The 24,763-nt window shown below is 49.8% G+C and overlaps 7 protein-coding genes across 7 annotated transcripts; 3 read left to right on the top strand and 4 right to left on the bottom strand.

The window, feature by feature from the left end:
• Positions 1-1,578: 1,578 nt before the first annotated feature.
• BO88DRAFT_435267 (alpha/beta-hydrolase) lies at positions 1,579-3,494 on the bottom strand (the record flags this gene model as incomplete). Its single annotated transcript, XM_025709512.1, has 5 exons — positions 1,579-1,717; positions 1,773-2,679; positions 2,730-3,074; positions 3,121-3,261; positions 3,317-3,494. The coding sequence occupies 5 exons, from the start codon at positions 3,492-3,494 to the stop codon at positions 1,579-1,581; spliced, it is 1,710 nt and encodes a 569-aa protein (XP_025562827.1).
• Positions 3,495-5,064: 1,570 nt separating this feature from the next.
• Positions 5,065-5,421, top strand: BO88DRAFT_453485 (uncharacterized protein; the record flags this gene model as incomplete). Its single annotated transcript, XM_025710747.1, has 1 exon — positions 5,065-5,421. The coding sequence occupies one exon, from the start codon at positions 5,065-5,067 to the stop codon at positions 5,419-5,421; it is 357 nt and encodes a 118-aa protein (XP_025562826.1).
• Positions 5,422-8,845: 3,424 nt separating this feature from the next.
• On the top strand, positions 8,846-12,652 carry chsF (chitin synthase CHS3; the record flags this gene model as incomplete). The annotated part of the gene is made up of 2 exons (XM_025711208.1): positions 8,846-11,559; positions 11,606-12,652. 2 exons carry the CDS (start codon positions 8,846-8,848, stop codon positions 12,459-12,461), a joined length of 3,570 nt encoding a protein of 1,189 aa, XP_025562825.1. The 3' UTR covers positions 12,462-12,652.
• Positions 12,653-12,939: 287 nt separating this feature from the next.
• BO88DRAFT_388158 (putative extracellular lipase) lies at positions 12,940-14,958 on the bottom strand (the record flags this gene model as incomplete). The annotated part of the gene is made up of 5 exons (XM_025704843.1): positions 12,940-14,004; positions 14,073-14,244; positions 14,300-14,372; positions 14,424-14,569; positions 14,621-14,958. 5 exons carry the CDS (start codon positions 14,956-14,958, stop codon positions 12,940-12,942), a joined length of 1,794 nt encoding a protein of 597 aa, XP_025562824.1.
• A 928-nt stretch (positions 14,959-15,886) lies between these two features.
• Positions 15,887-17,765, top strand: BO88DRAFT_404756 (WD repeat protein). Its single transcript, XM_025706704.1, has 7 exons — positions 15,887-16,015; positions 16,080-16,438; positions 16,525-16,624; positions 16,732-16,798; positions 16,896-17,233; positions 17,309-17,435; positions 17,504-17,765. Exons 2-7 carry the CDS (start codon positions 16,132-16,134, stop codon positions 17,648-17,650), a joined length of 1,086 nt encoding a protein of 361 aa, XP_025562823.1. The 5' UTR covers positions 15,887-16,015; positions 16,080-16,131; the 3' UTR covers positions 17,651-17,765.
• A 23-nt stretch (positions 17,766-17,788) lies between these two features.
• On the bottom strand, positions 17,789-20,301 carry BO88DRAFT_388151 (flavin-containing monooxygenase; the record flags this gene model as incomplete). The annotated part of the gene is made up of 9 exons (XM_025704842.1): positions 19,462-20,301; positions 19,272-19,396; positions 19,041-19,223; positions 18,897-18,993; positions 18,780-18,851; positions 18,678-18,728; positions 18,389-18,618; positions 18,088-18,316; positions 17,789-17,925 (listed from the first exon to the last, which is right to left on the bottom strand). The coding sequence occupies exons 1-9, from the start codon at positions 20,120-20,122 to the stop codon at positions 17,789-17,791; spliced, it is 1,785 nt and encodes a 594-aa protein (XP_025562822.1). The 5' UTR covers positions 20,123-20,301.
• Positions 20,302-20,491: 190 nt separating this feature from the next.
• BO88DRAFT_365245 (DEAD/DEAH box helicase) lies at positions 20,492-24,653 on the bottom strand. The gene has a single exon (XM_025704005.1). It carries the CDS (start codon positions 24,500-24,502, stop codon positions 20,861-20,863), a length of 3,642 nt encoding a protein of 1,213 aa, XP_025562821.1. The 5' UTR covers positions 24,503-24,653; the 3' UTR covers positions 20,492-20,860.
• Between the last annotated feature and the right edge of the window lie 110 nt (positions 24,654-24,763).

Raw genomic sequence — 24,763 nt, 5'->3', positions numbered from 1 at the left:
ATTGATGTTGCACTTCATATTTTCGCCTCATATCAAGATCGCCGGCCTCCGTATGCAAGCAAATAAGCGGCGATCTTGCTATGTGACGCAGTATCGCTCATCACAGCTGGGTCACCTTGCAGGAAGGCCGGTCGGGTTAGGATCGATACAGTCATCAGGGTTACATGATTAGCGTAATCGACAGGACAAATCCAAAAATTTGCATTGGAATTGCCCAAGGGTGACCTTCCGCACTGAATGCAGTTTCGAGGGATTTAGGCCTCATTGTAGTCGAGTCAATGCATGTCGCAGTAAGCGCCAAGGCTCATGTTAGTCGATACTGTACAAGTGCGGGGCGGTGGCAGTCAGAAAGCGTCGCTGAGATCAGGTGGTGGAGATTTCCAAGCGGGCATTTGTTTTGGTGTACGTACTCGGGGCCATTATTCAGGCGGATTGACTGATTGAGACGCGCTGGCGTACTTGGGTTGTGGGCCTTACCCGAGAGTCTTGTCAAATACAGATAGGCGGAATGTTTTCTTGATGTGTGATCAGCAAGATATGAACGGACAGCCTCCCGCTAAAAGTACCTCTTCTTAACGGCGGTACTAGTGCCAGACCTCACCAGCCTGCGATTCTCTATAGATTTCTCAGGTTAAACTTATATAACTAGATTTACAAATGTCTGGCACCTACACATGTCGCTATTCTGCTGTCACTTGTGCAGAGAATTCTGAGAAACAATTCCAGTACTCTTTGAAGAGTAGGTTGTTTCAGTCAGTTGCTCTGGTAGCTGCGCTTTTTGTGGCAGGAAGTCTTGGTGTTTTGGCTGGTCAAAGCTCTCTCCGCGTCCACGATAACGAGGAATTTTATTGTGAGTTTTCGGAACACATGGTATCCACACTTCAGGGGTGACAAATCAAAAGTGCACAATCTATCGATCATCTTCAGCCGCAATGAAACATTTTCGACAAATTCAAAGGAAGCTGCAGAAGCGTGGCATGATCTTATTCCCCGCCATGGTGGATTTTTCAAGCATCCTAATATTGCGCCAGAGGAATCTGTTTTCGCAGTTTTCCATCAATTGCATTGTCTTGTATGTCCCCAGTATACGGCATCAAAACGAAGTACTGACATAGATGCTCAAAGAATGGAATTAGGGAGGCATATTGGATCTTATATGACGCGATGAATGAGCAAAGGATAATCAAAGACGATACGATGCCCCAAATGGCCGACCCTCGTCATTTCGGGCATTGTATAGACCTCATCCGGCAGGCCTTAATGTGCCAACCAGATCTAACCGTCGAAGTCAAGAATGAAACCATCAGGGGGGTAAAGGGTTTCGGAACCGCACATCAGTGTAAGAACTGGGAAGAACTCATGAATTTCACGAAGACATGGGTGGCACGAACCTATTTGGAACTTTAATCTCTCGAGAAAATTAGTTAGACCCAACCCCAAATATAGAGCCATGCCCCATAAGCTACTTTCCCTTTTACGGCCACTGCGGTTGTTATGGAAGTAAATGATTATGATATGGTTGTTCACTATATTATAGTGGTTTCCTGAGCTGTGTGTCATCGTTTAGAGCCAAGGGCCCTACATTTGGTATCTAACCGAGAAGATGTCGTTTGCTGCCAGTGCATGAAGACTTCTGAGTAAATCCTCATCTTTCACACTTAGTGTAGACACCGCAGACCCCCCGGCAGAGGGGAAATACTCGGTATCAATGCCACACCTGTTACTGGGCTAGTACGAAATTGCCAAGTAAGGAAAGGGTAGTGATAACCTACGTTGCTCCGACTTCGGGGAGTATCCCCTCATTGAAATAGTGCCTCAGATAGCTCACAGTACACAGGGAAGGCATGCTAAGGCTACAGTGGCCGTACGATAGCTGCTCCACGAGACGAGCTCCTTCGAAGCTATTATGAGCTTTCTTTGCAGATATCAATGGACACACAGGGTCCCACGTAGTCGACAATATTAGTATTGGCTCTGCTGTTCTGATCCGTGGATATTCGGGGTAGTACTGAGGACGAAAGTTGTGCGTTGTTGGGATCGACCACGATGCTCGATCGTAGATATCAGATCCTTGATAACGCGATACCAAGAATGACAACTCCGGTCTGGATATAGTATGGTTGTAGACTGGCTTAACACCATGAACTGGGGCATCTTGTCCAGTCTTTCGATTATCATTTAATCCAATGAAGATAGTTGAGTCATCCACGAGATACTTGAGAAGCCATGATTCAGAGTATGCGTTATAAGCAGGTGTGGTGTTGCCGTTGAGCAGCTCAGCCAAATTCTTTGCAAGTAGAGGCCAAGACTTTGGCTTGTATAGGGCCATGAGTATTCCATTGCTAACTATAGTTCGACGGGTGATGGCTCCGTAATCCGTGCTGTTTAAGTAAACGGGAACTGGTTCGTCTTCGAGTTCCCGTAAGAAGCCATCGAAATAGGACTGGAGCTGGCCAGCCGACTTGAAATGTTCTCCCTTGATTGATTGCAGCGGACAATCTTCTTTGGCTTCGAAACATTCCTTGAGAAAGCCGGTGTAGATTTTGTCTGTGTCGGTCAACGACTCTTCCAGAAAGAAAGAATTGTACCACTGATCTAAGTTGCTAACTCCATCAAGTACCATTCGAGAGATTCGCTCTGGAAACATCTGCGCATATGTTTGACCGAGTGTAGTTCCATCTGTTCTCCTGTTAGTGAATCACCTCGCTAGCTGAATTGAGTGAATATACAACTAAGTCCCCAGTAGTACATATTTTTCTGTCCAATCGCATCGAGAATTGAATTCATATCGTATGCGGTTTGGGGGGTGTTAATGTATTCCCCGTGCTCACCCATCATATCTCGACAGGCCTTTGCTTTATTCTCCGCCCTAGTGTACATCTCACCAGCTTGGTACTTAAGATTCCAAGGGTTGCTTGCAAACGCGGTAGTCCGTTCGCCACTGTTTGGGTAGCAAACAGCTTTCGGTATCGATCCACTGATACCACGAGGGTCGAAACTCAGTAAGTGGAAGCCTTCCCCAACGAGTTTGTTCAAATCGGATGCAGATCCGCGCAAGAACCCCATTCCGCTAGCTTAAGCACGTCAGAAAGCTCCATTCCATTTAAAGCCTTAACATACCTCCAGGTCCCCCGGGGTTTAAGAAAATATGCCTATCTCCAGTAGCGGATGCATTTTTCGCTAGCATTCTTATGATCGGTAACGAGAAAGTCTTGTCGGACGATTGGCTGAGATGGTTCACGGGCACTTCCAGTCGGGAACCTCCGCGTCGCGTCAACGCGGCTCAAGAAATGCCACAAAACATATGCATACTTACATTGAAGTGTATGGTTGTTAGCTTCGCCACAGCTCTCCCATTCCAAGACTGAGTTTTTATGAGATTCAAGGGGCTCCTGAAACCCGTTCGCAAAACATAATCCCACAATCGCAGAACTTGTATAAGTCGTCACCAGCGCACACCAAACAAGGCTATTCCAGCCTTTGGTGCCAAACATAATGAGCGGTGGTATCTTCAGGTAAAGCCTGACGTGTTTTAATTAATACTGCCACGGTCTGATTAATGTGTTCTTCCTGAAGTGGGCTGGTAGCTAAGAATCTGAATGTATGTCGGAGAGTTGATCATGTATGTCCGAAGTAAAAGAGTCGATGTACCAGTAACGACTTGAAGTCATAAATTATCAGAACTGAGTTGGTATGCGCTGGCTGTCGTGCTCCAGCAAGTGGGTTGTCTTCTTGTTGGTTCACGCAACCCTCCAGGTCCATTACGTTCGCTTACTCTTTCCTTTGTGTAACTCACTGTGAGTTTCTGCCGCGCACAACCGCTCACTGGCATAACTGGCTACCGGTACTCAACTTAATTATTTGGTTGGTGGTGAGATCCATATATGATATTCAGTATGTGGATGGGGATGGCAGAGATGAGTATGGGCTCCAAAGTAATGAAAAGAAAAAAGTATTTATAGCTCTTGATACTGACATATGGCAGCAGTCAGACCAGGATCAAGTATCATACAATGGCCAGGAGTATTGCAACGCGTTCATGACATCGCCCATCCAATGCCTGCAGCGGTATGGCACAATCTGGACGAGCATAGCTCGATATCGAAGCGGGTTTTGCGCAATATAGCCCTGAGACCAGTAGAGTATTGCACTACTTCAGTGAAAACAGCAACTTCAAGGAGCAGGATAAAATTCTGGACTATGAGTAAAACCTCTGAGACCCCCGAACGATTCCAGAGTTAAAACATTTGACATACACCATGCTTCGTAAATCAGATAGTTGATCAGACTTGCATGATGAAAATATGATCATGCTAGGAGATCCCTTATCTCATACCTTAGGGAATAACAGATCTATGGACAGAGTAAGGCAGAACGATACTCCATCCTACACGAACGGGCCTATCTATAAGCTTTAGAAATTATAATTCAGGTTACTGACACGAGTTGCAGGAAAGGGTACTAGTATACCAAGTCCAGTAGCCAAAATAAATAACCCATAGCTCCAAAGACGAGGAACTTCCCTGGCCAGAAGCAGATAAGATGACGATTAGAAAACCTCATATATGTGGAAGCAGCCGAATAAGTAAAATGATGCACTCAAAACTATTATTCTATTCAAAATACCAGACATGACAAACAATTCTTAGGTGCTGCATGGTGCATATACAGTTTGTCGAGATTGCTAGCCAGTGGATTATTCCTGCAGTACCAGTAACCTCTGCATGATAATATCCTTGATTCCTGTTCGAAGTTCTCCAGTAGATTGAAGTATCTGTATCAACGTCTCCGAGAATCACACTATGTTTGGGGCCATCTCCTGTATTTGATTATTTTTTCAAAAGACCCAACTGTCAATCCTATTTTGAGCACCATCAGAAAGCCGGATCCATCCTCAAAGCCCAATCCACAAAAGCATTCCACCTCGACAGGATTCTTTATATATACCACTATTGCACTCCTTCCAAAGATTGCTCCACCGTCACTTCAATCCTCACTGTTACTGTTTCATTTACAGCTAAACCCTCAGCCCACTATTTACCACCCCCAGAAACAATCAGCACCATGTCCATTCCCTACCTCAACGGCCTCGTCAACGGCCACGGCGACAACGACAACCGCGGCGTCCCCATGTCCTACGCCGACCTCAACGCACCCGATTGGAACGGCGACTGGGACTTAGCTCCTGCTTGTGCTGAGGCCCAATGGCGGGTGGAGCTCGAGGCCAACCCTGACCTGCCCGCGGACCGCTTGGGGGGCGTGGTCGTGTTTCGAGGACTGGACATGCGCCTGTTTCCCATCGTGAACGGTCAGGCGCTGGAGCCATTCGAGTACGAACGCGAGGTGGAGAGGGTGTCAGAAAGTAACGAGTTCGAAGAGGCGTTTTATGCGTTTTGTGAATTGCTGGCGCAGGAAAACTGAGGTTCGTTGTAGGGTAGATCGATAACGTTTGGTCTGTTTTTGCTCGTTGAACCATAACGGGAAGGAAGCAGAAAATGGACAAAGAAGGAAAAAGCAATCAAAGCATATTCTTGCACGAAATCTACAGCAGTAAGCCTTCAGTGGGACAACTCCAGACCCCCACCTTCTCATATCTTTTTGAATGTAGTTACCATGTACCCTGAATATTTCGAGTAGCAGTCATCAGTTAAGTGGTTAGTGTGTAAGCTACAGACACTGATCAAGCCTGTTAGTGGGGGCCAAACTATAGTACTTCAAAGTAACACCCGTAGTAGCAGGCCGTGTTACAGTGTGTATAATTGTATATCCTATTGGTCAATCAATATGGTATTTTCCATGAACCATTTCTGTAGAAACTGTAATTGAAGTCTCAGATTCGCAGTCCGTATGAAACTGAATCTTTCCGTGGATGTATTTGTGGTGGACCGTTGCTGACGGTTACGAATGATCGAATGCTGTAGGTGAAGAGGTATTAACAGTGGAAATTATTACCGAGGAAAGATATGATGGTACATCAGTGCGAGGGGAAGCATGCGACGATTCTGGGGGCAAGGTATGTTAATGGGTTGCAGTTGGTGTGGAGGCGGGTGTTGGGAGAGGGAGGTTTAGACTGTATAATGATATGATATAACTGCGCTGTTGTTGCAATATGAGGTCAGTAGCTTAGTTGCGCATAGATTGAGGGCTGAGCCAGAAAATGTTATGGAGTTACTATCCAGATTGTGTCAGCATTGGATGATGTTATCCTGCTTCTTGTGTCCTCTATTGAACTACACAGAGGGTTAGAAGTCATGTATTGTGGGAATAATCACACGGAGAGGCTAATATGGCGATGATGATGACTATGATGGTAGAGAATGAGAGGAGGATGAAGGAGGAGGAGGAGGAGGAGGAGGAGGGGTATATACGCTAGCTGCATGATGGTTCAACCATACTAGGTAGGAAGGTGCGAATGGTTGGGTTGCCGTCACAGGGCTGGACTTATACCATATTCACCGGCATGCCTTGCGTTGTTGACCAGTTATGGGGCTAAACTTTTACGCCCATTACATATATTTGAGTCTTCAGGCGTGGAACATAGATTTTTTGTGAGCTATATTCATGAAGGCATAGTATTCATCATGAAGGTCTGTCGACGCACTAACCACTCGACCAAAATCAGTATATCACGTCTAGTAGTTAGCCAGGCGACGGAAAGATATGTGTCCCAACGTTAAAGATGCATAGTAAATAACATTAACACCGCTTGAGCCTCATCGTAGGTACCTAAATAGAAAACAAAAGAAATAACAACCACCATATGGGTCATCCCTCCTACGTCCAAAGCCTCATAATTGCTGGAGACTGACAGGCAGAGCTTTCATTTGTAGAACATTGCACTTACTCACCATCAGCATTAAGCTATACTAATTAAGCCTGTGTCCGTGACGTATTCATAGTGGAATCATTAGATAAAGTTCGTAATGCCTGTCGTTTAGACTGTGATATATCCTGTTTGAAATTATCTAAACCGCTTTTGTAAATTATCACTTGTACCTATACAGGTACTCTGGATAGTTGCAGCGTATTACCGTTATGGGCTTTTGTGGCTTACTACGTATGGTTCATGATAAAGTATAGGTTTATTATGTTAATACTTCACGGCGGTTACCTGCACGATGCCGATAACAACGGTCCACCGACAATCGCGGGGCGCAAAAATGATTCACCGAGCTGGAGGGTCAGCCATTTAGAACCTAGCAAGTCAGGAACCGAGGCTTACAGCACACCTTGGAACATTTTGAGTTATTTTCAGGTCACATTGGGCTGCAAGTGCAAAAGTTACAACAACATCACATACTGCTATTAATAGATATCTGATTTTTGAAGACATAAACACTATTCCCATATTCTGCTAATTGCTTTTTAGTAGAGGGATATATATGCAACCTATATCTGTAACCCTCGAGCTTTTATTTATATGAACTGCAAGATAACCCCGGAGTAGTGAGAGCTATTTGATCGGAGTAAGAAAGAAAGAAAGAAAGTGAAATGATTGCATCATGTGGAGAGGAGAATTAGGGGAATTTTCCTACGTAGGCAATAGGCAAATAGGCATGTCTCGGAGTCCGGACTGGCACTAACCCCAAAGCAGCTAGTCAGGGTCCGGGCCAGACCAGTCTGCACTCTGACTAGTAGTCTAGTGAGTTGACTAACAAGCTGATTGCCCCTAGCGACGCTGTCCCGTGGGCGGGCAATTATTTGTGTACACGCCCGAGCCCCCTCGTCATTTACCCCAGGCTTTCTTCTGCGTGATTGCTTCCAAGCAGTGAAGGGTACGGAATACATTCTTGGTCACACTATGTACTAGATTGCCATCATCTAGATCACTTCATGCACTCACTGACAGCACGATTCAGTTTCACATACCGATCGGACTCTGCATTCCTGCCTCCCCCGGACATAGACTAACACTTGCTGGGGTCTTGGCGACGATAAGCAGCCACACCCCGTGATAGTCCCAGTTTCAGCATCGGTTCCCCCCTCATCATCTGTCCAGCATTGACTCTTTCTTCTTTTTCTCTTCTGTCTCTTTCCAGTCCGCTTTCCAACCCATTGCCCGGCCTAGCACCACGACTTCCTCCCCCTCCCCCCCCCTTGACCCTCTAGTTCCGGTGCAGATCCTCGAACTGGAGAGCCCCCGTTGATCAGCCATCGTCGCATCCACGCCTATTCCTATCTAGTCATCGAAAGAACTTCCCCGGCTCCGACTAATCAAGTTAAGGTGGCATTACTATTGGGTGTTAGAGACGCTTAGTGCACCTTCGAACCATCCCAGGCCGGGTCCGGGTCCATCTCCGCCGCTCGACTAGTATTAGTATCCTCTCTTTGACCACTCGCGCCCGCACTATTTCCCCTTCCTTTCCTATCTCATCCATCGCACCCTCATTTATCCTTTGTGCGCTACTAAAACCATCCACATCACGCCTTGGCAGGGGGGTTGGTAGCTAGCGCTTCTTCGCATCTTGCTCATCTACCGCACTGGGATCTCCCTGTTCGCATTCGCTTCTTCTCTGCGGTTGTGGGAGCGTTTTCAGGAACCGGCCACTCAGCTGCGCGCAATTATACGAGGCTGTTCAACCGTTATTCTCACCCTTCACTCTACCACCGTCAATCGTTCAGTCGCTTGAATCACAGCGTTCTAGTCCACTCACTGCCCGATCATTCCGCCCACCCCCTACTTGCCTATGCGATAGAAAAAGGTGAGTCGCCTCACCTTAGTGCGATCGTCTATACATCGGTTGCATCGAGCATTTCATGAGATGGATTACCGAGTCTAGAAAATACAACTATTGCCTGCGCAAAGACACCATTGCTAACTTGAGACAACCCCGTCCTGCAGGCTATGTCTCTACCTCAGCGTCCGGGGAAAGCCTCCCCGCGACGAGAAGATACCTACTCCTCTTTTCGGGAGTCCTCCCGCCGACGGCATCGCACTCACGAGAGCGGCCGCTACCATGATTCATCAGCCGAATCCCCAGCAGGGCACCGACACCATCGCCATCACCGCTCACGCAGCTCCCGAAGACGCGACGACGTGGACGAAGAGAGAGGAGAAGTAGGTGCGGAATCCAGGCACAAGAAGACTCTATCGAAGCCGGAACGCAGTCGGGTCGACCAAAACCATCCGCACTATCATTATCGCCAGAAATCTCAGAATATGCCCACGCAGCCATCGACGACCGGAGATGAGCCCCTAATGGGAGCAGACGGGGAGGCGGAAACAAACAGCTCGCAGAGCATGGACTACAAAGGAAAGGATAGGGTGTATGTGACGGAGGGGAATATCAACCAGCCTCTAGAACGACTTCCAAAACGACGTCGCATAAAGAAACGGCGATCATCACGCAAGATTACCCGGAGAGCAGCGGCAGCGGAGAGGAAGCGCCAGGAGGCCTTGGAGCAAGTGCGGCCACCCAGCCCGTGGACAACATACTGCGCGATTATTACCTTTTGGGCTCCCGACTTCATCTTGAAGTGCTTTGGAATGCCTAAAAAAGCTCAGCGGAGTGCCTGGCGCGAGAAGATTGGCCTCATCAGCCTCATCCTACTCGTCGGAGCATTCGTCGGTTTTCTGACGTTCGGATTCACAGCGACCGTGTGCGGAACCCCTCCCACACGCCTGAGGATTAATGAAGTCAGTAGCAACTACATGATCTTCCACGGCAAGGCATACGATCTATCCCACTCCACCCACCTGGCCGCCGCTGGCATCCCTGCCGGTTCCAATGTCCTCTGGGACCTGCCCCACAAGTACGGAGGACAGGACGGAAGTTTCTTCTTTCAAGAAGTCAATGGGGCGTGCAAGAATCTAATCACCCTTGCCGATGGATCGGATGTGCCTACCAATTCAGCCGGCGACCTCGCCTGGTACTTTCCCTGTCACGCTTTCAATCAAGATGGGTCGTCCAAACCGAACAAGACGGTGGATTACTACCTTGGCTGGGCCTGTCATACTTCAGGGACGGCTCGAAAAGCCTTTTATAACTTGAAGAGCGCCGGAGACGTGTACTTCACGTGGGATGACACCAAAAATACGAGCCGAAACCTTGCCGTTTACGATGGCGACGTGCTCGATCTGGATCTTTTAGAATGGTTTAACGCATCTCAGGTGAACTGGCCGTCGAAATTCGACGAGCTCCGCGAGAATTCCAAGGTTCGTGGGGTCGACCTCACGTACTATCTGCAAACGGGCCAGGAAAAGAGGATCGGCCAGTGTCTGTCGCAGATCATTAAGGTCGGCAGTATCGACACTGATACGGTTGGATGTATCGCCTCGAAGGTTGTCCTATACGTCTCGTTGATTTTCATATTGTCCATTGTTGTGGTAAAGTTCATTTTCGCTCTGCTCTTCCAGTGGTTTATCTCCGCTCGCTACGCTGCTCCCAGGACGAGTATGGGCTCCGACTCCAAGACACGGAACCAGCAAATCGAGGACTGGGCCAACGATATTTATCGGCCTGGTCCGCGCATGACGGATCACAGTATGGTGGAAAGAGGCACCAAACGGGCAAGCTTCCTGCCGACTACCTCTCGCTTCTCCAGTCCGTACACCGTGAGCAACGGAGGCAAGCAGAAATACCAGTACGTCACGATGGCGAGCCAAAATTCAACGACACGTCTAGTGCCAGGTGCCACCAATTCGATGTACAAGCAAAGCCACAACAGCAGCGGGGGGAGTATCGGTCCCGATGGCTCACGCCACAATGGATCAGCCAGTCGATCAAGTCTGGCCCTTCCCGGACAGGACTCACGTTACTCAACTGCCATGCTCGAATCAGAAGCTCCAGGGATGGGCGGGTACGTCCACGAGGGTGTGATCCCGCAGCCACCGCCGGAATGGCAACCCTACGGGTTTCCTCTCGCCCACTCACTCTGCCTGGTTACCTGTTACTCGGAAGGTGAAGAGGGCATTCGCACTACATTGGACTCTATCGCCATGACCGATTATCCGAACAGCCATAAGACTATCCTCGTGATCTGCGATGGAATGATCAAAGGAAAGGGCGAGGAGTTTTCCACCCCAGAGATTGTCCTAGGAATGATGAAAGATCCCATTATCCCCAAGGACGAAGTGAAATCATTCTCTTATGTTGCCGTTGCCACCGGATCGAAGCGTCACAACATGGCAAAGGTGTATGCCGGATTTTATGATTACGGCGTGGACTCTGTTATCCCAGAGGAAAAACAGCAGCGCGTCCCGATGATGGTAATTGTAAAAAGCGGCACTCCATCTGAAGCGAACAAGTCGAAGCCGGGAAATCGGGGCAAGCGAGACAGTCAGATCATTCTGATGTCCTTCCTCCAAAAGGTCATGTTCGACGAACGGATGACAGAACTTGAATACGAAATGTTCAACGGCTTATGGCAGGTTACCGGCATCTCTCCTGATTTCTATGAAGTTATTCTCATGGTCGATGCCGACACCAAGGTGTTCCCCGACAGTTTGACCCATATGATTGCCGCGATGGTCAAGGATCCGGAGGTAATGGGACTATGTGGTGAAACGAAGATTGCCAATAAGACAGACAGCTGGGTGACGATGATCCAAGTATTTGAGTATGTATCCTCCATCTTTGTCTTGCGGCAGTACTAATGCATGCAGGTATTTCATCTCGCATCACCAAGCCAAGGCGTTTGAATCGGTGTTTGGTGGTGTTACCTGTCTTCCCGGGTGCTTCTCAATGTATCGGATCAAAGCACCAAAGGGTGGTCAGAACTATTGGGTTCCGATTCTGGCGAGTCCTGATGTGGTGGAGCATTACTCGGAAAATGTTGTCGATACGCTGCACAAGAAGAATCTGCTTCTGCTGGGTGAAGATCGGTATTTATCGACACTGATGCTACGTACCTTTCCTAAGCGGAAGCAGATTTTTGTGCCTCAGGCTGTCTGCAAGACGCAGGTGCCGGACAAATTCATGGTTCTACTTTCACAACGACGACGCTGGATCAACAGTACCGTGCACAACTTGATGGAGCTGGTCCTAGTACGAGACTTGTGCGGGACGTTTTGCTTCAGTATGCAGTTCTGCATCTTCATTGAGTTGATTGGCACGCTCGTGCTTCCGGCAGCCATTGCATTTACCTTTTACGTGGTCATAAACTCGATCGTGCACAAGCCAGTACAAGTGATTCCACTGGTACTGCTTGCTCTGATCCTGGGATTGCCAGGAGTGTTGATTGTTGTGACGGCGCACAAGTTTGTGTATGTGCTGTGGATGCTTATATATTTGCTATCCTTGCCAGTATGGAACTTTGTACTACCGACGTACTCGTACTGGAAGTTCGACGACTTCAGCTGGGGCGACACGCGGCAGACGTCCGAAGGGAAGGACAAGGGGCACGAAGCAGGGGAGGGAGAGTTTGACAGCAGCAAGATTACAATGAAGCGGTGGCGAGACTTTGAAAAGGGTGAGTCAACTCCAATGTGCATGATGACCAGAACTAACAGCTTGATATAGATCGCCGACTGCGCATGCAGATGTCGGGCTGGGGCCAGGCTCCGGGGCCGGGAGGGTATTCCACCTATCAAGACATGTATGGGGGGCATTAACCATCGTGGTTGATTATATTCAATGTATATTTCGGATGTTTGATGAGTTACGACGGATTGTACTATGGTAATTTTCTGTTTCTTTGCCGCCAGCTGGGGCAAGCGGGATTGTGCCTGTCATTCGAGCTGAATGACCGTACGCTCCGGCTGGCTTTTTTGAGTATGGCTTCATAATATCGTTGAATGCGTTTGAATTCAGCATGCGCTACAACAGCGATTGTGATATAGCAGATACGAGTAACGATCTCGACGAATTGAATAATATGTATGCTTTCAGTGGTATCTTCAGAGGGTTCAGTGTACATATACGAGTACACCGATCCTCTATTTCAAATTACTCCTACATTCTCATCTACATCACGTCGTGGCTATAATTAAATAAGCCCTCACTCCGAAATCCCACTCCTCGCGGCCCAAAACGCACACTCCCTCACTCCCCACTCATCCCTCCTCAGCCCCGCCGCAACCCCAACCCCATCCCCGCCAGCCCGCTCATCATTCCCTTCCCCAAATACCATCACCTTCCCAACCCCTAGGCCCTCCCCGGAATCCGCACTATACCTCTCCCACACCTCCCTCCCCTCATACCTGCCCCCCAGAACGTTCGGATCCCCGTACACCACAAATGAAGTCAAATATGCGTGGAACAAACCCGCCACCTCCCTCTGAGCCTCCGATATTCCCCGCACCCCCGGATTAAACGTTTCATACTCCATCTGATCCCCGTGGTTCGCGCCCCCAATGACGGTTTTATTCAATGCCCAGCGATACAAAAACACCGGCTGATTAGCAGTAGTATCAGCAGAAGCGAACCCCGCCGTCTGCCGGACAGGACACGCGTACGCGTAATGTCCATACGCCGCTTCGAGGCGCTTGTATTGCCTTCCTAGCTCCGCGATCGGTCTCGTCTCTAGATATGGCGATGCCGAGGCGTAGATATTTGGATCGGGGTATATCTCATCGATGAGTTGTATGTCACTCTCGGGGTATGCGGGGAGAAGGGTTCGGAAGAATGAGGTGAAGTCCTCCGAGAGGGATAGATTACGAGGGACGTAGTAGGTTCCTTCGTTTGTGTTGAATCCTGTCAGGATCGGCATTCTGTTCCACTGGCCTGAGCGCCATGCGTCGATGGGCCGGCGGTGGATGATCTCGTGGTCGATGACGGGCTGGAAGGCCCACCGGATAGACGGGTTGTATTTGTCGAAGACAGCGATGGAGGCGGATGTTATGGTTTTGGATGGAAGGGCGCGGAGACAGGGAAGGATTTCTGTGTCGTTGGGGAGGTTGGTGCAGCCGGTTGAGGTGAGGAAGTCGGCGAATTGGATTTCGTGGAGGGAGGCATTGTACGGGTGCACGGCGCGGGAGGTGGCAGCGCCAGATTCAATGATGGCGCGGTGGAAGAGAGGGGTGGTATTTTGGTTGGGGGTGTGGTTCATGATGTGGTGGGCAATCTGGGAGGTAAGGTATTAGTTAGGGAGAGGTTGTGGAGGGCTGATGGAAGGGGGGATGGGTGTTTTACGGAGTGGGCGCCGGCGGAGAGGCCAATTAGAGTGACTTGGGTTGGGTCGCCGTTGAAATGCGCGATGTTGTCTTGGACCCATTGGAGTAGAAGGATCTGGTCGTGCAGGCCTAGGTTGAGGATGCCTTCTTTGGCGGTTAGGGTCGAGGGAAGAAAGCCGAGGGCGCCGATGCTGATAGTTTGTTAGTTGTGGTCGGTTTGGATTGGGGAACGGTTTATATACGTACCGGTAGTTGAAGCTGACTGCAATAAAGGGCTCGTCAGACCAGCCGACCATCGAGGCCGTGTTGTGTCCGGAGGCTGGGTATTTAGCGATGCATTAAGGAGGTTTTTGAAGGAATTTGCACTTACCAGTACCGCGGTTGTAGGCGCCTCCGTGCACGTATACAGCAACTGGGAGCTTTCCCTGGGCACCATGAGGCCGGAACACGTTGACTGTGAGACAGTCCTCATCGCCACCTATGTCTTTCGGATTCAAGAGTTGCTTCCCGGGGCACCTAGAAGCGATTAAACAGGATGTTGGTATAGTATACAAAGGGGAAGCCTACCTCGGGCCGAAATCAGTAGCATTGATGATGTCGTCCGACGCATTGACAGCCACCGCGCGGCGGAACCGTCTATCCCCAATTGGAGGCAATGCATACGGAATTCCCCGAAAAGCGTCCACCGGGGTTCTAAGCGTGTCTGTCAAGGTGGTACCGACCACAGTGCCCTGTGCAATGATGACGCGAGGTCGACTGAAGAGCACGACATCTTGTAGTGCTGTTGGGACCAACGGAGCGAGGATAGCTTGAATCTGCTCGGTTGGGTGGGAGGCGAGTTGCTGGGCAAAAAGCAGGAGAAGAACTGGCAGTAAGGCCAGAACAATAGAGCGTGCACCTGGCATGTTGGAGTGTGGTTTAACTGGAGAAGGGCAGGGGACCTTCTCACTATTTATCATCGGGTCTACTTCTGGCGCCGAGGATATCTCTCGCATCTCCATTTGCCAATCTTATCTCCGCTTCCTTATCGCTATCTCGGATACTTCTCCGGAATCGGGGTCGGCAGATGCAGCAGGGCTGTTGTTGCATGACTGAGGGTGCGGGGTGATCAAAGCGGAAGGTCCGATCATGGTGTTGTGGACGTGTCTTTTACTTTGTATTCTATTTCTGTCCGAAAATCTCGATGTGTGGTAAAAGTGTCACTGAACCGTACACATATTGCGAAGGTGCTATAGTCCATCAATGTTAGTTTGTGCCACGCTGTGCCTCGCAAAGGGCCAAAAACGATTTCATATAGGGGTTTACTGCTGGATTGGGTACTTAGAGTAGTACTCTACATATTGTCTTCGAAACGATGTCCTTAGCGAATGATTTGATTCCGTTTTGAGGTGAAACATGAAGTGGTAATGAAATCATAAAGAAATGATCTAAAAATATATCCAAGGTTACCGAATGCAAACTGAATGCTATATTGTACAACCATGAGAACAGAATGTGTGTCTGAATGCATAGTTATTACTATCCTTATAGCAAAGATAAATATTCGGGGCATGAGATCCGGATCTCTAGCTATAGTCCATTGCCAGCCATGAGAGCACATCCTAATTCATACCCTGCCACGACACCCCGCATTGCAGAAACGGGAAGTAAAGTATGGACAGCCAATAGAAAGCCTGAAATGAATGTTCTCCATTAGACCAATCAAAAGTGAGTATTGGGAAATTTTTGGGTTCCACTCCGTGCGGTAAGGGAGTTGATGCCCGCTAGGTAAGGCATTAATCGCTTTTGCGCAAAAATTTCGGCGGGAATCCCTTCTTGGCTTGGCAGCGACAAGTCCATCAGATTCAGCCACCGGGGACACGGCAATATCCAAGGTTGGGTCATCCACGTACTCTGATCATTGGATTCACTCTGCCAATAAAAGTTTTCATTCTTAGTAAAGGCCAATATAGATATCCTGTTGTCAGTAGAACCCCTTTTGAGACAGGTCTATCGATGATATACTAGAGGCTAAATTACCCCCCAGGAAGCGCCATTGAGACAGTATCCTCTATCAAGAAGTCTTTGTCTTCATAACTATGCATACGCTCAAAGCCACTGCATCTTCCTCCCTCTCCCTGGCGGAGGGCCATTACATCTATGCGATCACGCCTGCTTCGCCGGAATCATTCGCAGTGATCTCATCGGATGATTCGCTTCGTGTATTCGACGCTAACAGGCTCGACCATGCATCTGTCATCGCGGCGAGCGCTCATGAGGGCGTCACATCTCTGAAGACATATGATGCTAACCAGCAGGTGCTGGCGACGGCTGGAAGAGACAGCAAAGTAAAGCTGTGGGATCTGCGCAGCGGCAAGAAGGCTGCTGTTGTAGAGATGGAGACATGTAAGTTGTCCCCCACCCCGTAATCTTCAATCAGCTATTCACTACATCCATCTTTTATGTGAACCGCAGCTAATCTTCCCTAACAGCCAAACAAGCACCCATACTATCCGTCGCCTGCTGCCCCGAAGTCAATGGAGTCGCAGCTGGAACCGAGCTGGTTTCATCCCAAGCCATAGTCGCTTTCTGGTGAGTCAATCACCGACCTTTCACTGCATAGGCCCTTAAGGCTGTTCACCAACAAGGGCACAGCCACCCACAACTTAAAATTCACGAGCTGCTAACTGACGCGCCAGGGACACAAGATCCCCTGGCCAAACAAGTCTCCAATACGTCGAGAGCCACAATGACGACGTAACAGAGGTATTCATACCCCTCCCACCTTCTCATCAAGCACCCCATCCCATCCCACCCCATCTTATCCCATCGTTTCACTCAAATATCTGACAACCCAACCCAGCTCCAATACCACCCCACACGCCCCACCCTCTTCCTCTCTGGAAGCACCGATGGTCTCGTCAACATCTACAACACGACCATCACCGACGAGGACGAGGCTCTGGTACAAGTAATTAACCACGGTTCCGTGCACCACGCCGGCTTCCTCAGCAACAACACCATCTACGCACTCAGCCACGACGAGGTATTCTCCGTGCACCCAGCGACTGATCCCGACGATCCTACCCAGGAGCCGAGCCCTATTCAATTCGGCGATCTGCGGCAGCCGTTAGGGTGTGAGTATATTGCGCAGCTGTGTGTGGGCGGTCAAGGGGCGTATATGGCTGCGGGAAATAAGGAGTATGTTTCTCCCCCTTCACAGACAATTTGCGTTTCCCTTACCTGCTTGGAAAGATGTATTAAGTTATCTTACAGGGAAAACCGTCTCGACCTTGTTCCCCTCATTTCGGAGCCGTCTTGGAGATTCGATCAGGAGGGGGTGTGGAGGTTGCCCGGGGCGCATGGGGAGGAGGTTGTGCGGTCTGTTTTTGTTGATGAGAAGGTATGTATCTTCTTTCGGATTCTAGGTGTATGGGATTGGGTGGATGGGCTGACGAATAACGACTACAGTCGCACTCTGTGTTCACTTGCGGTGAGGATGGGTTCGTTCGTGCGTGGAAGCCTGAAGGAGAGGGGGCTGCCCAGGCAGAAGAGGCTGCAAAGGGTTCTCGCAAGGAGAAGAAGAACAGGGAGAAGGGGAGATTTAAACCTTACTAGGTAGTGTTGTTGGGAGAGGGCGGAAATACCTAGGTTTTTCAGAGTAGAGGTACTACTATTGTTGAAGTCAACGATCTATTTGATCCTCAAACCTGCCTAGATGTATTGTGCAACACCGTTACTTCCCACGTCTGACTTCTACTCATCTGCATCAGGTATGCCCCGATACACCTCGATGGGTACTCCCATGATATCTGCCTTAATCAGCAGCGCAATGAACCGGGAAAAGTACCGCGAATGCGTCGTAGTCCCGGAAATGAACCAGATATGGCCATCTGCATCGTCACCTCGTTAACTTGATAAACCCAACAGAAACGAAGCGAATGAAAGGGAAGAAAAAGACAAAAAAAGGTGGGGGAGGGGAGGGAAGGGAAGGGGGAAGAAAGAAAGAAAGAATGAGTGAATGAAAAACAAAGAAAAGGGGAGGCACCACATACGTGGACTAGGCTTGAATGCCCCTCTAACCTCACCCTCCTTATCAAGTCCCCAGTAATCCTCAACTCGATCATGCACCTCCTTTCCGAAAAGCTCCCCGACCGTATCTCTCGCATTCCACTTATACCCTGTCGCAAACACTACCACGTCGGCAGGGATATGGGTATTATCTTCGAAAAGAAGTCCCGTGGAAGTGAATCTGACGAGAGGACTATCAGATTTGACTTTTACCTACATTCCAAGAAATCCTATCAGCAATCCAAACTTTATCAGCAGAATGTAACTTGGTGTAATGTGACAAACCAATCCCTTGGCAATATTAGCACAATTCCCAACGTCCATGTAATGTCCTCCGTAGCGTTCATGAACGTGCGCAACGACTTCGGCGCCCCGATCGACCTTGAAGCCCGCTCGTTCGAGAGCGTCGAATCGCTCTGGGTTTTGAGCGATTTTTGATCGCAGTGTGAGGGTGCTCATGAGACGGCTTACGGCTAGGGGAGTGGAGAGTTGTTGTTTGTCCGCAGCGAGGGTACCTGCGTTGTGGATATGGGTTAAAAACGCGTCTGATTCTGTGGTTGGCAGCTATTTTTACCTTGGGCTCGTTGCGGCATGAACTCTTTTGGGATAATGCCTGAAGCAATACCTGATGAGACAAGCAATGAAACTTTAGAGGTGTGAGTGACGGGTTCCTTACATGTCCGACTGCGCTGGACCATAGTTATCGAGGCCATTCCTGTCCCAACCATGTCTGCTGCCGTGTCGTGTGCTGTTTTGTCAGATTGGACTTATTCTACGTGGTACGCAGACATACCAGAGTTAGCGGACCCAATGATGACTCCATGCTTACCCTGCCATGGGCGAGGGCTTTTGTATTGAGCGGTGTGTATGATTTCCCCTTGGAATATGTCCTGAACTCTCGTTAACTTGGACGATGCCCAATGGAGGGTTAACTTACCTCCCCTGGATAAGTGGGTCGGACGGGCTCCTGCCCTCCAGCGCCGATGGCCATTACGACATGAGAACAGGTAATGGTTCTGGTGGTCACTTGCTCGTTTTGTTTCAGGCGCAGATGGAGAGTCCATTTACGTTGATTGTCATCCCAGGCCCCTGAGGTGAGCTCCGTTGAGAATGAAATGTTCTAGACTTATTAGCCGGACGTATTGAGTGGTTGAACGAGGCTGCATACGACGCAGTAACGCTCAGCCCAGGCTTGATATCCGCGGGCCAGATCCTCCCTGCTCATAAATTCGGGATAATCCTCGGTGAAGGTGCGGTCAAACGGGAGCTGGGCGGCATCTCGAACGGAATGTACTGCTTCTGTCAGTATAAGAGAGAATAAAGCGGTTTGAGGAAGTATTTATTCCGTAAGGGAGTACATTTCATTGATTCATATCGCTGAAGCCAGGAGTCACCCACGCGAGGTGCCTTGTCCACCACCAGGTAAGACGCCCCCAGTGCCTGCAGTCGACCAGCTACACTCAACCCCGATTGTCCACAGCCAATAACCACACATTCGTAGGCTGCTCCCTCATGAAGAGGGTGTCTTGTAGGTGCGGGCCCAGGCTTCAACTCATCCACATTGGGCAGATTCTGGAACTGGTCCAGGATCGTCCTCAGGAGCCAAATTTTCCAGCTACCGTTTTCATTCGGAACCAGCGAGACGAAGCCCGAGCAAGTGGTTGCCGGTATAGCTGCAGTCCCAAAGGTGAATGGGACCTCAATCCAGCCTATTCCTGGTGCCGGGCATACTGCCCGTGCGGCATCAGGGTTCAGCCGAAAACCTTTTGCCTGGCGAGCAAGGCATCGTTGATCCCATGCCTTGATAACAGTAACAGCAGAATAGAGCGTTCGCAATGTCCCAGTCAAGGCAAAGGTATCTCTCCACAAGGCATCTGGGGTAAATTGTTCGAGCGACAAGCTACTCAGCGGGATGCTAAGGCCCTTCGCGATACCAACAGCATCAAAATCACTGGTCAGGTCGGCCTTTGGTAGAGCACATGGAAGGGTCGGAAGGATTCCTTGGGGCAGATTGGCCATGTTGTGGAACTGGCATGCACCTTACAAGAAGGATTAGAAGGAGAATGCTCGACTGCCCGACACCGGGTTCTTAACTCGGGTGCTGCCGGTGCCGTAAGCAAGGCACATCCCTTGGGCCAACTCAGCGGTTAAGGGGCCACGACTGATATCATGCAGGCCCAATGTAGTGGTTGGCAGAGATGGGAGAACAAATACATTCAATGTTACGGCGGAGCGTGTGAGATACAGCATACGCAGTAAACTATGTATTGAATTGACTCTTATAGTGTTGAAGGCTTCCATCCTCGTCCATAGGGCTATAGTATTCAGTTCACGCTACACGATAGAGGCGGTGAACCGACACCAATTATTTTATCTGTTCAATGCCCTCTAAACCTTGCTTCCGCTCGTAATATCTGGATGGTCAGCCTTCACTGGAAGTAATTACCGCATGCATGGCTGCCCCTGACTTGGAGCAACTCATTCCTGTCAGCCCAGCAGTGATCTCTTCTACGAATCGCTATGACAGCAACGGCAGTCAATACTGCATACTACTTAGTACTGCTAGAGCTTCAGTCCAAAGCGGGAGGGCAACACTTCAATAATATCATATAATTCCCAACGTGAATGTCATCTCGGCCATTATGTGAGCCAGCGATATAAACCTGGTCAGCTATACGTATCATCCGAAATATATCTCTAAATTGGTATCATAACATGTGCGCCAAATGGCCCCATCCCTATCTCTCAAAATGGAAACTATTCGAACAACAACCTCAATTCTTCAATTCTTTCCTTCTTCTTATCATCCTCAGAGCCGTCCCCACCAACCCTCAGTCCTAACGATCCTGCAATGTTCATCTTCCGTTCCTGGACCCTCAACATCCGTCCCTCGATAGAGTCCTTCACCACGAACCGGGTCACTTGTACATCCCGTGTCTGACCCATGCGATGAACCCGATCGATGGCCTGAGCCTCGATGGCAAAACTCCACCAAGGATCCATCATGAAGACGTTGCTAGCTGCCGTGAGATTCAGGCCCACACCTCCAGCGCGGAGACTGATAAGAAGAACCGTGGGAGGGGCTGGGGCGGTCGCGTGTCTATGCTTTGCCTTGGAGAGAGGAAGCTGGGCTGAATCGTTGGCTTCGACATCGTTGTCAATTTCGGTTTGGTCGGCAAAGGTTTCAGCTCGGTTGAATTGGGCCAGGGTTTCGGCGCGGGCTTTGTGTGGCATGGTACCGTCCAGACGGACGTGATGGATGCCCGCACGCGTGAGTTGCGGTGAAATGAGGTCAAGGAAGCTGGTGAATTGGGAAAAGACGACAGATTTGGTATTGGCCGGGACACGTGTAAGGTGAGCGAGAAGGGCATGCACTTTGGCAGATGTATGGGCAGACGGCGAAAGCGGGTGAATGCGGCGGAGTGTGATTCGGGGAGGTGCTTGAGAGGGGATAGGAGTACTGCTATATATATCGTCCTCCGGGGTGGCGTTCGGGGTTTCATGACGAACCACTTCGAAGATGTCTCGCGACGTGGTGGGTGCTCGGCATGAAAAACACCGAGGGTCCATGCCCTTGTCGGTTTGATGGCGGATGTAGTTCTCCAGACATTTCTTACATGCACTGTGCCAGCAGGCTGTGACTGCAGGGTCAATCATGGGCTCCTCCGAGCAAATGGGACATTCGCCGCTGGCATCGTTTTGGATTTGTTTCAATGCATGGGTGGTAAATTTGGCAGATGAATCCTGAGGCTCGTTGGATTCAGCTGCTTCGGTAGATGCCTTGAAGCGGTCAATGAGTTCTTGGAGATCCATGTCGTCCTTGAGGTCGTTGGTTGCGTCAGCAGCGGCTGCTGCATCTTCCTCGTCTGCAACTATCGCTTTGTTACGAGTGAGGATAGGGTGACAGCAAGTCTGGCGAAGACGGAGAATCTGTGCGAAGATCGTTGAATAGGACTTCAACAAAGTGCCAGCTTCGACATTGTGATTGAACGTCTGCTTTGCCCGGGTATAGATAAGATCATAAATCTGCCGTTCCTGGTCTGGAAGTTCGACTTCTTCTATTGTAATGGTGCGACGCGGTAGAGGCACTAAAGGTTCACCCTCAGGTGTTTTCATTGTCTTGGTACGTCGGAGAACCAAAGGCTCTAGCACGGTTTGCACGACATTCAGAGCTCGAACATAATCCTTGGATTCGAAAGGAACTGTTATGAACGTCTTCCAGAACGAAAAGTTGTTCCATGGCTCAACCTTGAGGAATCTCACAAGGCTGAACAAGTCCTCCAGTCGATTGACAATAGGAGTTCCTGTGAGTACCCATCGATGGGTTGCTTTGAGCTCATAACACGCTTTGGCTGTCTTTGACAGACGATTCTTGATCACGTGAGCTTCATCGACGATGACTCGGAAGAAGTCTACGGAAAATAGGCCACCAGAGCTCATAGACGAGAGCAGCGCGGACATGTACTGACGATATTCCGAGAGAACAACGCCATAGCTAGTTATAATCAAAGTAGGGGCAGCGGCATTGCCAGAAGCGCAGAGATCCCTGAGGTTTATTTTTGTATCTGCCCCGTAATACATGAGGACGTTCATTGTTCCCGGCTGCGAAGCCTTTAGCGCCTCACTTTCCCACTGCGAGAGGAGGGATGTGGGTGCAATCACAAGTGTGGTATATGGTGCAGGTACGACCCCGGAAGCCGACTGGGGCAACCTCACAAGATTACTGGGCTTCTGGGGCGTAATGCGATGCGAGTGGACCAGACTGAGCATCTCAATTGTCTTACCCAAACCCATCTCGTCTGCGAGGATACCCCCGAGGCAATGCTGTTCTTGAACAGGAAAGTCAAGGCTAAGCTCGCCAGAGTAAGGGTTGACGTAGAAGTGATCAATGCCATCCACAGCCGGGAGTTCTTTGTCGTCGACATCTCTGGACGGCCAGCTGTACTCCTCCCATAAGGGATGGAGCGACGTCTCCCTTGCAGACTTATTATCCTTTTCCTTTGCTAGCATCCAATACAGTGCCTGCCTCTGATACTTTCGAAGATGCATGGTAAATGACGAGGCAGGCTCTGCTTCAGGCATGCTAAAATCGAACGACTGAGCTTTCTTATACAGGGTATCAAGCTGGTCCTCTTCAAGCTCTGGGCTATCCTCCTCCGAGGAGTCGTCGTTTGCTTGGTTCTCTTTCTTTACTCGCTCATGTTGTTCTGCCATCTCCGCCGCACGAAGCAATCCCTCTTTCTTGTGGTTCCTCGTCATATCATTGGTGGACGTCGGTTGGAGATGGATTTCATCAAATAGCTTCACCAGGGCCACCTGGCGGAGCCGCAGCGCCTTTTCATCCGCACTTTCTTTCTCTTCGAAATATGCAACGGACCTATTGTCGTCCATCGATTGACTGAAGATCCGTGGCTGGAAGGCCTCGATGCGCAAGTAGCATCGCAGCTGCAGATAGATGGTGTCATTCACCCGGACCCGGTCCGGCACGTATACGCATACACCTTCAAAAGTACACACCCTTTGGTCCAGCAGGGTCGAGACCCATTCAGCTATTTCCCGGGGCAATCTTCCTATTTCCTGGCCCGATTTAGTGGTAAAACGGGTGAGAAAATCACTTTTCTGGTTTGAAACGAGCTTCCCGGCGCGGTTCCGCTTCGAGAGCGGCTGAGACCGTGTGCGCTCAATATTTACAAGATCCCCATGTCTGAGAAATCCAGATCCACTCCTTGTAGCCCAGGCTCCAACACCAAATGCACCTATGTATCTTAATGGAGGCTGAGCCGCAGGGCGAGTTGTGGCCATGTCAGGCGTGGGAGTCTGGGTGCGTGGGTGAGAGGATGCCGATAGGGGTGTAGAGGTCATAAGGGGCTGTGCAGAAAGCGGGCGTTGGCGAGCCGTGAGAGTGGTTTGGTTCTGAGCACGAGGAGCTGGGGATTTCTTCCAAGAGCCATCGAAATAGATGTTGACCGCCCGTTCAAGGTCGTCGCCAGCCGCATTTCGAATATTCTGTATCGAATCCGTCGAGAGACATTCCCCTATAATACTGGTAAATGTTGAAATGTCGAACCCATCATGGTCCACCCGTAGTAAGGCATCCTCTGTCCTCCTCGGAATCGCATTGTGTTCCCCCTGCACAGCCTCTTGCTCGACCTGCGGCACGGTATGACCCTCGACCCGCGAGGAACTATCCGGCAAGGGCACCTCTATAAGTTCCGGGTCGTTTTCAGATCGTGTAGGCTGTAGCTGGGCCCCATGATCGGTCAGGGACGAGGAAGCGGACGTGTGGAGACTTGCTGTGACAGAATCAGTGGATGGCTGGGGGGTGAGGAGATCTTCATCATCCGCAAAAAAGCGCCTCTTCTTCAACGGGCGGTCATCATCATCATGATGAATGTTCATCGTGGATGGGATTGTTCCCCCGTCTGCGTGGCTGTCCAAGCCAATGCAAAGAACTCGGGGTTAATTATGGAGTAATATTGCCAGAGAGGAAGACGCGCCGAGACGCGGTGGACAGTCGGGCCGACGTCATTTCGCGCCCGTCATGTGACTCCCAGCCATTATGAATCTACACACACTACATAGGACACAGGACACAGGACACCCAGAGTAACTAGTACTACTTTAGTACTCCTTCCCATTGGCAAAGATCACAGTGTCGTC

The sequence above is a fragment of the Aspergillus vadensis genome (assembly GCF_003184925.1).
Source record: "Aspergillus vadensis CBS 113365 unplaced genomic scaffold BO88scaffold_11, whole genome shotgun sequence".
Taxonomy (NCBI): Eukaryota; Fungi; Ascomycota; class Eurotiomycetes; order Eurotiales; family Aspergillaceae; genus Aspergillus; species Aspergillus vadensis.
The sequence above is the reverse complement of the archived record's forward strand: the minus strand, read 5'-3'. Positions and strand labels throughout refer to the sequence as shown.

Coding starts and splice junctions, on each gene's coding strand:
- BO88DRAFT_404756 (XM_025706704.1), top strand. CDS start 16,132: ATGCATACGCTCAAAGCCACTGCATCTTCCTCCCTCTCCCTGGCGGAG. Junction 16,439..16,524: donor TGTTGTAGAGATGGAGACAT/GTAAGTTGTCCC, acceptor CTTCCCTAACAG/CCAAACAAGCACCCATACTA. Junction 16,799..16,895: donor ACAATGACGACGTAACAGAG/GTATTCATACCC, acceptor AACCCAACCCAG/CTCCAATACCACCCCACACG.
- BO88DRAFT_365245 (XM_025704005.1), bottom strand. CDS start 24,502: ATGAACATTCATCATGATGATGATGACCGCCCGTTGAAGAAGAGGCGC.